This window comes from Phocoena sinus, chromosome 20, assembly GCF_008692025.1.
Source record: "Phocoena sinus isolate mPhoSin1 chromosome 20, mPhoSin1.pri, whole genome shotgun sequence".
Classification (NCBI taxonomy): domain Eukaryota; kingdom Metazoa; phylum Chordata; class Mammalia; order Artiodactyla; family Phocoenidae; genus Phocoena; species Phocoena sinus.
Genome location: NC_045782.1, coordinates 32,325,493 through 32,339,209, shown reverse-complemented (window position 1 = coordinate 32,339,209; position 13,717 = coordinate 32,325,493). Strand labels below are relative to the sequence as shown.

The window sequence follows — 13,717 nt, the reverse complement described above, 5'->3', positions numbered from 1 at the left end:
ACCCAGAAGCAGAGGCAAGCATATATGAAAACTTACTTTACCGCAGAGCAGGTATTGTAAATCATGAGGAAAGAATAGACTTTTCAATAAATGATGCTGGGACAAAGGATTATTCATTTGCCAAAAAAAAAAAAGATCCCTAACCTAGACGATACACACAAAAATCAATTCCAGATGAATTGAAAACTTAAACATGTACTAAAGAGGCAAAGCTACTAAATTTTTAGGAGAATATCCTTATGACCTCAGGGCAGAGAAGATATTGCCATATAAGACCAGTAAGTACAGGGATTTCCCTGGTGGTCCAGTGGCTAAGACTCCACACTTCCAATGCAGGGGGCCCAGGTTCCATCCCTGGTTAGGGAACTAGATCCGGAATGCTGCAACCAAGATCCTGCATGCTGGTAACGAAGATCCCACGTACCGCAACTAAGACTGGGTGCAGCCAAATAAATAAATAAATAAATATATTTTTTAAATTACTGGTAACTTAAAAAAAAAAAAAGACCAGCAATACAGACTATAAAGGAAAAGGATAAGTAATTTGACCTCACTTAAGAACTTTTTTTTTTGCTGTGTGTGGGCCTCTCACTGTTGGGGCCTCTCCTGTTGCGGAGCACAGGCTCCGGACGCGCAGGCTCAGCGGCCATGGCTCACGGGCCTAGCCGCTCCGCGGCATGTAGGATCTTCCCAGACCGGGGCATGAACCCGTATCCCCTGCATCGGCAGGCGGACTCTCAACCACTGCACCACCAGGGAAGCCCTCACTTAAGAACTTTTGTTAGTGAAAAGATACCATAAAAAGACTGAAAATACAAGCCACAATGTGGAAGAAAATATTTACAAATCATGACGATTAAGAAAGGATTAGTATCTGTAATCTATAGAGCACTGCTTTGAATCAATAAGTAAAAGACAACCTAATAGAAAAATGGGCAAAAGATATAAAAAGATAATTCACCAAAGAGGAAGCATAAATAATCCACAAACTCATGAAAAGATGTCCAGTCTTATTACTAACTAGAGAAATGTGAACCAAAACCACAGTAAGATTGGCAAAAATTTGAATTTCACATCATCTTCCACCACTTCTGTAAGCAGAAATGCAAATTGGTACAACCATTTTGGAAAACAGTTTGTCAGTACCTAATGGAGTTGAACTTATTTATACTCTTCAACCTAGCAATTTCACTTTTAGATGATATACTCTAGAGAAACTTTTACACATGTTTATTAAGGACACATATACAGTACTGTTTGTGGCAGTGTTATTCACGAATAGCAAAAAAGACTGGAAACAACCCAAATATACACAAGTAGAATAGATAATTGAATTCTAGTATATTCCTGCAACGGGTTACTCTACAGCAGTGAAAACAGATGAACTGAGGTACACACATGAACAAAAGATGAATCTCAAAAACATAATGGTGAGGGAAAGAAACAAGTTACAGAATGATCCATACACAATGATTCCATTGTTATCAAGTTGAAAACAGGAAGAATGAAACTATGTATTCATTTGTGATAAATATAAAGAAGAGCAAAAGAATGATTAACCTAAAATTCAGCTTAGCAGTTGATTTTGAGGAGGAGCACACTGGATCCTTCAAAGATACTAAAAATGTTCTGTTAAGATAGATGGTAGTTACTTGGGTGTTTATTTATTCTTTTGTATGTATACTTCACAATAAAAAGTTTTTAAAAGGAGGCACTTGGTATCATTGCTTTCTTTCTGCTTAATGTCTCCACTGCCTCTCCTTGGGTAAATATTCTTTTTATTTCCCCCAGTTCTAGTGATTTCTGTTACCAAGATATATTTCTGTTGTCACTTCAAAGCTAAGTTTTGGTCAGGAGAAATATGTATTTATATAGGACAACCAATTTGTAAACAGCTTCCATTTTGTTCTAAATGGGTCTTTTATGACATTGGCAGCTCTCTAAATATTGTAGTCCACTGTTTTCAAATATATTTAGTTTTATTTTGAAAAGAAATCTTATCTCAATCTCTAATATTTAAAATAGATAAAAGCAGAGTTGCCTTGGTTGATTGTATTCAGTATTTGAGGAATCCATGGTAATGCAGTTTGAATGCCACTGTTTTGGTTTGTAACCTAACCTGCAGGCTGAAGCAAGGTGATAATCCTTTACTATTTTCATAGAATTCTGACCCTTGAGACTATTCAAACACTAATTCTCCTTTGCTTGGAAATTTAATTCTGAGGTAAGCTGTTTTTAAAGAACTGAATATTACTTGTATCCCATGGTAGATATCACTGCAGTATACCTGAAGCTTATGCTTCTGTTGCAAAACATAGCTCTGCTAGGCAGAACTAACCTGCCCCTGGTGGCCTTGTGAAAGGCCAATGAAAATATACATAACTGTACTCTCCCCACAGACCTTTTGACTTCATGCAAGGTTCTCCCTGATCTATGCCTTAGTTTGGATTTGGAATTCCTAGGCATTGCTTAGCTGCTTCATGGACTTCCGGGGGAAAATGTTGATTCCAGAGGTAGCAGCCATCCTTCTTGTGGACATCGATAAGTTTGGTGTTTTATTTTTGAGCTAAAACTGTTCCTCCTAGTTAGGGTGAAACAATTTCAGTGAGTCAGACATGGAACCAGAATCTCTAGCTGGGGTTTAATGGTATTGACGTTTCTTTTTAAGCAGCCAAACCCTCTCTTCTAAGGAAATCATTCCAGGAAGCTAAATAAGAGAGTTTAGAGTCAGGGTAGGGGGTTGGGGTTATCCCCAGCTCCTCAGTAAGACGCACCCTTCCCCGATCTGTCAAAATTTTTTTAATGAAAATAGGCCTTAGAGAGATAGTGATTTGCCCAGGAGCATAGAGTAAATTGGTAGCAGAGCTAGGCTTTTAGCCCAGGTCTTATACCGGATTGCCTGACTCTTAGCCTCGGGTTGCTTTTACTAAACAACACTGCCAATTCTATACAAATCCATCTAAGAAAATTCTTATGGTATTTCTTCTCACTTCTTATCAGTCTTCTAAGTAGAGACATTAGAAAACAAATAGCATGTAAACGTGAACATTCATACGTGGGTGAGGATCACTTCTTTTTGCTGCTTGCAGGTCACTATGACAAATGCGTGTTCGCCCTTCGGGAGGAGAACAAGAGTGACATGAACACTGTGCTGAACTACATCTTCTCTCACGCGCAAGTCACCAAGAAGAATCTTCTGGTCACAATGCTTATTGTGAGTACCATTTTTCAGAACCTGTAAAGATGGTTAATGATACGAAAAAGGCATTTCTCCTTGGGACGGCTGTGGTCAGAGGAGAAGCTCCTGTCTTTTGTGATTGTGGGATGAGTGGGGCTTGGGTTGTAGATTAACAATTTCTCCTGTCTTTGTCCTTGACCTGAAGGAACCTGCTCCAGTCAGAAAAGGACTGTTCTGCCAATTGTGCATATAATCTTACATGGGAACTCAAATCTCTTCGCTCTACTTAGAGATGCCCCATGCTTCCTTATTCCTCTTGTTACTAGTGACAGTAGCTTTAAATTTTAGTCTTATCTAGCCAGTGTTCTTTTCTGTTATAACGCTTGTTTGTTCCATGAATGCTCTCACATCCAAAACTGAATAACAAAAAACAACTGTTAGAAATGTAGTACTATTCCTCCCCCACCAAAGAAATTTAAATGTATTCCTCATCTTCTGTGGTCCCTTTCTGTTTTATTTACATGGACATCTAAGCTGGGATTATTGTATTGGTAGTAGATACATGCTTTTGTCCCTATAACCTAGTAATATGAGAATTAGTAGAAAGAGGGAAGGAGAGGTGAGACTAGTAAACGTGAATAGAACTGATGTACATGTGACCAATGCGTAGAATTTATGTGGACTTAAGGATTTTTGAAGATGATTTGTAAGTTCTCTACTCCTTGGTTTTTCTGGTTGGGTTAATTCTAGGAATCAGAGAACAATAGGACTATTCTTAGAGCCCCTCTACCCCATGAGCAATGAATTGCCTTGCTGCTGCATGTTTGTGTTTTTTGGAGACTATAGTACCTTTTTGCTCCTGTGCTTTTCTTCCTTGTCCCTTTGTGGAATTGGCGTTCTTTTTTTTTTTTTTTTTTGCGGTACATGGGCCTCTCACTGTTGTGGCCTCTTCCACTGTGGAGCACAGGCTCCGGACGTGCAGGCCCAGCGGCCATGGCTCACGGGCCCAGCCATTCTGCGGCATGTGGGATCCTCCTGGACCCGGGCACGAACCCGTGTCCCCTGCATCGGCAGGCAGACTCTCAACCACTGCGCCACCAGGGAAGCCCTGGAATTGGCATTCTTGGTACCTTAATTCCCTCATTTCTTCTTGGAGGAGAAAAAAACTATAAATCTTCACTGCTATTTTTTATTTCATGGCTCGGAATGAAGAGAAACTATCTACCTCACATCTCTGGTTAACAACAGCGCCACTCACTCAGTTATCTGCCTAGCTGGCTAACTCTCGAGGATGTAACATTTTTTAGAATAGCCACTTAAAAAAATATGTAATCACAGGGAGAGTTCATTACCTTTGCTACCCTAGAATGGCTAGATGGTGGGGAAACCAGAAAATGCATTTGAAAGGAAAAAACAATAATGGCGCAATGTAATATTTTAACTTCTCCAAGTGATAGGTTTCGGCAAAGAAGTGATATTATCTCTGGCAACCTGCTGATTTTCTTTTTCTCAATCAGAAAAGGGAAGAAATCTGACTAATTAGATTTTTTTCCTTAAATTTTAATAAAAGGATTGCTAATTCTCATTTGGATAAAGCCAAGACTTTCTGGCAGAAAAAGGTAATGATGAGGGTATGGAAGAATCTGTCAGTTTGGACCTAAAATGGAGTAAAATTTGCCTTTTTAGGAAGGTAGTTATGGTGAGTTTTCATTTTATTATGATTACCTTTTTAAGGACTTAACAGTTTTTATGCACTAAAAATAGGCCAAAGTCCAGAATCCTTGGAGCTGCAGAAGAGTAATGATCGTCTAAGACTGTCTCTGGGTTTCTTAAATTCTAATTTGTAAGATATAGGGGCTCGGCTCGCTCCTTTTGCGGAGTGATTGTAAGTAACGCTTGCCTTAAGAATCTCATTATTGGAACACGGAGCCATATTTCCTCTGAGAATTCTGGAGTAGCTTTGAGCTGGGGCTGTTCATTTCTCAAGTAATCACGCTGGTGTGATGGAGAGAGAAAATGGCAGCTGTTCGGAGCTCAGGCCTTCAATTTTCTTCAGAGTCCAGTCACTCAAGTGTGTAATTACACGGGGGTGCTGCAGGGGCGTTGGGCCCTGTCAGAGAACTGGTTTGAGGCTTTGCTTTCTGCTTTTGCCAGTCAGGACAGGCATACGCCAATGAGACTCTGACTTGCTGCTGTTCTTATTTTTCCCCACCTTGTCATCCCGATTACTTCTTACCTGCATGGATAGTACCCAAACTTTCTTTCCAACAGGCTGAGCTCTTTGGAGAAAAGAGCTGTTTGTTAATGTTTGGGTTTAGATGAATAGGACGGGGAGGGGTAGGGAGAGAGGGAAGGAGGGAGGAGGGAGAGGAAGGGGAGGGACGAGGGGTGGTAGAGAGAGGAGGAGGAAGGTTGAAGATGTGAACCAGAAAGATGGATTTGTCCTTTTCTTTATTTTGGCATTTCACATTTATCTTTAAAAAACAAAGGAAAACTTCATAAACATCTCTAGGCTTTTATATCATTAAATTGCATTTGAAATATCAGTTATTTTGCCCTCATCTCAGAGATTTGGAAATCAAGAAGTTAACTGCTATGCTTGAGCTGAGGGCCAGCTAGCAGTGACTTAGGGAGCAGGAACGAAGGCTGGAAAAGTGCTCCTTTCTGATCTGCTGCCTTTGGCAATGGTCAGGTCCTCCACCCCACATCTGCATTAATGGTGGTAGCTGGGAAAAGCCATTTTAGTTGTTTGGATTTCTCTTTCTGTAGGTCTTACTCTCTTTTATGGATAACAACTGGATATGGTAGCATTCGATTCCCCCAGCTGTGTTCTCTGCTGGTTCCCCTTTCTTTGCTTACCTTGGCTTCCTGATCAGTGTTATGTGCCCAGCATTCCGATCTCTGCTTTCTAGAAGTGGGACTGTTGATGGTGTGCTTTGCTGAACTAGATGATGATTTCTGGGGCTTTGGAACCTAGGGGGAGGGAATCAAGAAAATCAGGCTTCTGTGAATCAGTGTTGCAGGATGTGGGCTGCTCCGAGGAAGCCTTCCTCCCCTCTGGGTGTTAGCATAACTTGCCTACTGGTAACTTGCCTCATAGACTCTCTAGCAAATTTCTTCTAATCCTTTGCTGTATCTGGAGAGCAAAATATCAAGTAAAATGTTAAAGTCCTGTCAAGTTTTCTCTATTTGGAGGAACATTGTGCCACATTGAAAACAAAGTCAGTAAGTTTATTTTTTGAAAGTTCTTATTATCTCTTAATTTTATAGAAAAAAGCGTAGAACATTGTTTAAGTTTACTTAAGAGATATTTAAGGGACTCTAGCCAAATTGAGCAATTTTGTATCAATAAAAAGTATCAACATTCTCACAGCTGTCTAGATGGCAAAGTATGTATCCTGTAGCCACCTTGATTCTGAGTGGTCTTCCCCTCACTACTTCTATTTTATTTCTGGTGTGGTCCACACGAATGTAGTATAATCCATACTTCCTTAGGAGTAATGCCATGCCTGTGAGCCCCTGATTTGGTTCAGACAGGGAGCATTTAAAATGCCTATCAGGGGCTTCCCTGATGACGCAGTGGTTAAGAATCCGCCTGCCAGTACAGGGGACATGGGTTCTAGCCCTGGTCTGGGAAGATCCTACATGCTGTGGAGCAACTAAGCCCGTGCACCACAAATACTGAGCTCGTGAGCCACAACTACTGAAGCCTGCGTGCCTAGAGCCCATGCTCTGCAACAAAAGAGGCCACCGCGATGAAGCTGGCGCACCGCAACGAAGAGTAGTCCTGCTTGCCGCAACTAGAGCGCACAGCAGTGGAGACCTAGCACAGCCAAAAATAAATAAATAAAATAAATAAATTGCCTATCAGTCTCCTTCATTTTTCCTCCCAACATAACTGCAAATAATTTCGTTCAATGTGTAAATAATGGAGAAAAGTCCTAGTAAACCCAGGTTTACTGAATAAGGGTTATATTAACATTTCTTGTTTAATCTGTCCCACAACATCCTTGGAAGATCAGAAATTCTAGCTGTGACTGGAAGAAGCTTCCAGGCCATTTTTGATATTGGGATTGGTGCCTCGTCCAGCTGAACAGTAGTTAATGTCTTGAGAATATTACCCATTATGTCACATCTTTTCATTTTGAATTGCCTTCAACTCTTAGGATGCTAAGATCAAGTTGGCTATATTGGGCTCTCCTGGCTGTCGGCTACATAAGTTTGGCTACGGTTTTGACACTGAAGCCTGCTTGTTATATTTCTGCAAATCTGAACTATTCCTTGTGGTTAGCCACCATCTAGGTTAAGAATGGAAACAAGAAATAACTGTGTGGTACCAATCTTAACCATTATTGAATAATTTTCACTTTGGCTTGCAGATTTATGCAGGTAATCCCCAAATCAGGATGTAGGCTCATTAAATGAACCTGCCTCTATACACTGAGGAAACATAGGCTGACACCATCACCATTTAATGTTACTGTTACAAAATGTTCACCAGAGTTAGATGATGATGTTGGGCTGTCCAGTTGCCCAAAGAACATCTGTCTCTAGACCAGAGGGCCGTAAACTTCCTCTTGGTTGCTTGTATCTTAGGGTGGGTGGTTCTGATGAATGGAACCGTCTTCCATCCCTGGTGGTTTCTTTCACAACTTGAACACTGTGTTCAGGTCAAGGACAGGAGAGGGTTGAGAAGGTTACACTACACACAGTTTTCTGTTGCACATCTTTTCCTAAGTACTAATGATGACAATAGAGAAAATAATATTTGAATGGGAAATTTCCAAGTCAGGATAATTTAATGAAAGTAGTGGTTTATTCATACTGTGTTTGATATTTCACATGCCAAAAAGGTCAGGTTTCTGTACTTTATCACAAGGAGTCCAGGAGGATTGTCAGTTGGTGATTGTGAACGAATCATTATTTCCCTATTATTTTTTCTAGTCTCCATAGTTCACTTTTCTTACAGAAAAGAAGCTTCTCTACCCGCTTTCTCACTCCCTCTCTCTCATAATGGAAAGATGAAATGAAAAAGTTTTTTTTTTAAGTAGTTGTGTGCATGTGTTTTAGTTAGAATGTGATCTGTAGTTAGGCAAGATGGCAACTCCATTTTTTAAAATGTATTTATTATTTATTTATTTTAATTTAATCTCAAAAGGTAAACCTGGGTCTCCTTTCAAGGGAAACCAGTCCATATCACATCTGATATAGGTTGGGTAGGTGGCTAGTGTTCTTATTTTGTTGTGTTGGCTTTTGCTGTTAATGTTGAGACTTTAGTCTGACTATTTGCAGAGCAGCTGAGTTCTATTACCCAGGACATCTCTTAGGTTTTTGAACCTCTCAGTGGGTCCACTCTGATGACTGAAGTAAGTACCTCAGAAAAGAGTATATTTTCTCTATTAGGAACATTAGGTAGAGGGATTTAGGTAGGATAAAGCTTATGGTTTCCCTACCCACTGTTATCTGCCTATTCTTTCCTTCCGTCTTGTTACGGCCTTGTCGCTGGTGATTTGATTTGATTTTTTTTTTAATATATATCATCATCCCATTTCTTTTCTTTTTTTTAAACTATATTTATTTTTGGCTGCATTGGATCTTTGTTACTGCACGTGGGCTTTTCTCTAGTTGTGGCGAGCAGGGGCTACTCTTCGTTGTGGTGCGCGGCTGGTGACTTTTATTAAAATTCTGTTTTGCTCATAAGTTCTCGATAAAAGATGAGACTTGGTTGCATTTTCTCCCTCCTCTTTGCTTTTTCCCTGGGATGGGAGGAATAGGTCCTTCAGTCTGTGACTACGTGCTCAGGCGAGCCCTGGATTTATAATCACTTTATTCTTCCACTCAGATGAGTGAATCCCCTGCGTTCAACAGGTGAAAACAATACTTGCACTTCGTTAACTATAAATACCATCATGTGGTTTACAACTCTGGCGCACACCTCTGGTTGTGAATTGGGGAACCAGAAAGTGTTTCCTGCTTTAAAGTGTTTGAGAAGCCGTCTTTCCAGCACACCAGTGTTGAGTACTCCAAAACTGTTTACCCTGTGATGTGGAAGGTGGTAGGGGGTTGTAGAAAAAGCGTTTGGGGAAATGTATATTTGCCCCCAGAGCCAAAAGCCCCACACTTCTATTTGTGCTGCGCTGGTAAAGGACTGTACGGAGTATCCCTGAGATGGGGAGGGTTGAAGATGAAATGGAGATTCTTCAAGAAAAAGGCTGATAATCCAGGAGGGAGAAAGATTAAAAGGCAGCCACAGGAAGCGTTTGGGGATCTGGTTGTCTTTCATGTCCGATCCAATAGTTGGGTGGGGGAGAATAAAAGTTCACTAAAATATAAAGGCAGTTGTTTCAAACTCCAAGTCGAGGGAACTATGTGATGTGATATTAAGAACTACTATTACGGATAGCTCTGTAAATTTCAAAAAGGACATTTATAAAAGTGCATCTGCAGTTTTTTCAGCTTAGATGAGAATTACATGGATAATGGATGAATTTAGGGAATAAACTGATACTGCTCTGGAGAAGAAATATTTTCCCCAAAATATGAGAGTTTTTATTCTTAAAATTTTTTAATTTTTTGGAGACAAAGGACCCAAGTCTGAATTACACCATGGATTGTATAGTAGGAGCTTGGTTTTTCCCTCTAATCCATCTAAGGAATCACCATGTTTAGGTATCATGGAATGATTCGTGGTACAGCAAGAGGATAAATGATTTGGGGTATAGAATTGTCAGAATATGAGATGGTGTTTTTAGTTAACGTGTATTTATAAATGAATAATTTGTGCTTATGTTTCTGTTTTGCACCCTCCTGGGATGCTGAACATTTGGTTTGTGGAATGAAAGCCACCAGGAGTGTTTCCTTTTGCCTTATTCTGCCTTCTTTCCAAAAATGGGAGAGGGAACAGGAAAGCTTTTAGTCCCTATATTATTTAAAACCTCTTAAAACTTTGAGACATCCTTTCTTATTTCTTAGCGAGAATCCCTTGACCCCTTTTAATGGTCTCTAATGATTTCTATTGTTTAAAGTCTGGTGTTATTTAGAATCTGAATGGCTGAGGAATTGGGCTTCTCCTTGTAGCAGCTTCCTCTTGGATCTCTCTCTTTTTTCTTTTTTTTTTTTTTGGCCGTGCGGCATGTGAGATCTTAGTTCCCTGACCAGGGATTGAACCCGCGCCCCCTGTATTAGAAGCGCGGAGTCTTAACCACTGGACCACCAGGGAAGTACCCCTCTGGGATCTCTTTACCACACTGTTTAGGATAAAGGTAACAGGACATTTGCATCTTAGTAATCTAGCTCTGTTTACTTTGTTTTTATTCCCTTTTCATATTTCAAAGTTCTCTCCACCTCAGTTCTTTTTAACATGGATATGTATGTTCTTTGTCACATTAACAATTAGGATCAGTTGTGTGGCCGGGACCCCACTCTCACTGACGAGCTGCTGAATATCCTCACGGAGCTAACTCAACTCAGTAAGACCACCAATGCTAAGGTGGCGCTCCGAGCACGCCAGGTAAGGACATGTGTTGGCTGTCCGGAGGGAGGAATGGTTTTCACAGACTGGGCAGTCCTAGATGCAATGAGCTCTTCCTCCAGCACCTTCCAAAGGTCATGCAATTTCCCATGTATGTCTCATTGCCCTCAGAACAAACATTCTCACGTGGTATATGTTTTTTAAAGAGAAAGGAAAAGATTAACGTTAAGTTTCTTTAAAACAGGAGCCCTCTAGAAGCTAACACAACATTGTAAAGCAACTATACGGCAATAAAAATTAATTAAAAAAATAGAAGCCCTCTCCCCATTATAAAATCCTGTTATTATTCCCTACCCTTCCTAGTAAACTAGGGTCACGTGGAGGAAAGGAAACTGAGGGAAAGCAATAGGTTTAATATTTCTTACTTTCCAAAGGGAGCTTAGAAGCAGGTGAAAACTTTTAAGTGTATAGGGAAAAATCAAGTGTGGAAAGCAAGAAGATAATGAAATGAATCTTAGGTGCTAGCAATCAGCACAACCCCAGAGCAGCCCAGTTTCACCCTGTAGTCTTCATTTCCATTCCAAAAGGTTTCAGCAGGGAAGCCAGGAGTTGGCACTCCCTTTGTGTTCCAGCGCATGGGCATCGACAAGGAAGCAGCATTTGAAGCTGTTCAGTGACCTTCTGCTTTCTCTACAATTGTATCCATGTCACTGAATTACTCAAAAGTTATTGAACCTCTCAGTGACCTGCTGAGGGTATTCAGGTCCTACCGTGTCCCTGTTTTTGTTTGTGACACTGCTTTCACTCTCTCTGCCCGTCACATGCATTGTTGTTACATCCTGACACCTCCTCCTTGGGACTGAGTACCTGGGGCTGTCAGAGCAGCTTTTCCTAGTCTTTCCCCTTCAGAGTTGCAAAAGGCTAGCTCTGCTGCACCAACCTTCCCCACAGCTGTTCCCTGCCAGACCTGATTCCCCATTAACAGCTAGTCATGCAGTCCCCAGGACTAGCAGCTCTGCAATGGTAAATCACATGCACTGATGGAACTTGATTGAAGCTGTTTTTTCTCCCTCCCCCCTCCCTCTGCCCCCATGGGAAATTGCTCACAAGCAAATCATGGTAAGAGTCAACTGAAAAAAAAAAAAGAAAAAAAAAGAGTCAACTGAGATGCAGTATTTGGTGGCCTTGGCTTTATGTTACAGGACCCAGAAGTTGTTTTACTTGGTCTCTGTTTTATCTTTGATGCCTGCACTTACAGATTTATATTTATTGCTTTTGTATCAGAGCTGCCTAATAGGAGCCTAGAATAATCACTCCCTCAGGAACTTACGCCTTTTATTTTGCTCTCACTCTAGGTTCTTATTGCCTCCCATTTGCCATCATATGAGCTTCGCCATAACCAAGTAGAGTCTATCTTCCTATCAGCTATTGACATGTACGGACATCAGTTTTGCATTGAGAACCTGCAGGTATACATTATAGCCCTTTTCTGCCACTCTGCACTCTTGTCCCCTTTATTCCCAAGCATAGTTTAAGTAATCAGTCAATCAATTTTGATTTTCTGTGTAATGAAGTTTCATACCGTGAATTTCTAAAATGATTTATACTTATGTGTTTTTTCTTCATAAAATGCTGTTAGAATTGTGGCTTAGCTTAAAAATTGAATAGGCCTGCCTTGATAGAAGTCTCCTAATGAAGTCTTCACCTCTTACGCTTTTATCTAGAAGGTATTCTAGGACAGAATGAAGTGGTAGCACTGGTTGATTTCTGATATTTGAATCAGATGTATAAATAGATAGTCGTTAGTCTTCTACAGGCAAAGCTACTTAAATAATCATTTAATTTTATTTTAATGCTTACTATTAAGCTTCATACAGAGCCAATTTTATTTATTTATTTATTTATTTATTTATTTATTATTATTTTTTGCGGTACGCAGGCCTCTCACTGCTATGGCCTCTCCCGCTGCAGAGCACAGGCTCCAGACGCGCAGGCTCAGCGGCCATGGCTCACTGGCCCAGCCGCTCCGCGGCATGTGGGATCCTCCCAGACCGGGGCACGAACCCATGTCCCCTGCATCGGCAGGCGGACTCCCAACTACTGCGCCACCAGGGAAGCCCCAGAGCCAATTTTATAAAAGAATATTGGCTAATTTTACTGCTAATTCAAAGAACCTTGACTATTATTTTTAAAACAACACCATTTTGTCAGGAATGACTTTCTATTTTTCTACTTGGAAATAATGATAATATTATTATACCTCGCCAAGGGAATCTTCAGGGTTTCTATCAGATTTCGTTCTGGGGAAACTAAGGAGGGGGGAAGGATGTTTTTGCTTATTTGGTTCATAGTTGAAATAGAGGGTTCAAAAATCAAAAATCTATGGCTTACCATAGTGGAGTAGTGAGACAATATATTAGAAGTTAAGTATGGATATGTGTCAGAAAGGATAATAATAGCCATAAACACCTATATTAGCATATAATTAATGCACTGTTAATGCATTAGTCTAAGAATTTTACGTATATTAACTCTTCAACAGCCCTGTGAGGATAGGTATTCTTATTTTCCCCATTTTGTAGCTGAGGAAGCTGAGGCAGAGAGAAGGTAAGATCATACATGACCTTCATAGACAAAATTCTTAAGTTTCACTAAATGCTTCAAATGCTAAATATTGTCCATTGGAATTGTTCTCTTATGGATGTAATGGTTTAAGCTTGTCTTCGTACCTTCCAGAAACTCATCTTGTCCGAAACGTCAATTTTCGATGTCCTACCAAACTTCTTCTATCACAGCAACCAGGTCGTGAGGATGGCAGCTCTGGAGGTAGGTTCTCATAGTAACGTGACATGACCTTTTTCTCAGTTTCTGGCTGACTCCTTTTGTCCATTTGGCTATTGTTATCTGTCCTTTTTCTTTGGCCTTAACGTTGGTTCTCAAGAGTAGAGAACCTTCCTCTTTTCCTCTGAAACAAATGGTCTTGCTCAAGTGTGTTCAACTCAATCACCAGTTTCTGGGCTCTAATCACAGGAAAATAGCTGCTAGCATTTTTCAATTCTATTTACCAG

General features: G+C 40.4%; 1 protein-coding gene across 5 annotated transcripts in view; it reads left to right on the top strand.

Moving 5' to 3' along the window:
• Nucleotides 1-13,717, top strand: part of ACACA (acetyl-CoA carboxylase alpha) — a 234,806-nt gene that overhangs the window by 92,434 nt on the left and 128,655 nt on the right. For all 5 annotated transcript variants that reach the window (XM_032617795.1, XM_032617792.1, XM_032617791.1 and 2 more), the window contains 4 exons: nucleotides 3,090-3,214; nucleotides 10,575-10,688; nucleotides 12,005-12,118; nucleotides 13,386-13,475. In XM_032617795.1, coding sequence (XP_032473686.1) covers nucleotides 3,090-3,214; nucleotides 10,575-10,688; nucleotides 12,005-12,118; nucleotides 13,386-13,475 — 443 coding nt within the window. The remainder of the gene's footprint in view (nucleotides 1-3,089; nucleotides 3,215-10,574; nucleotides 10,689-12,004; nucleotides 12,119-13,385; nucleotides 13,476-13,717) is intronic.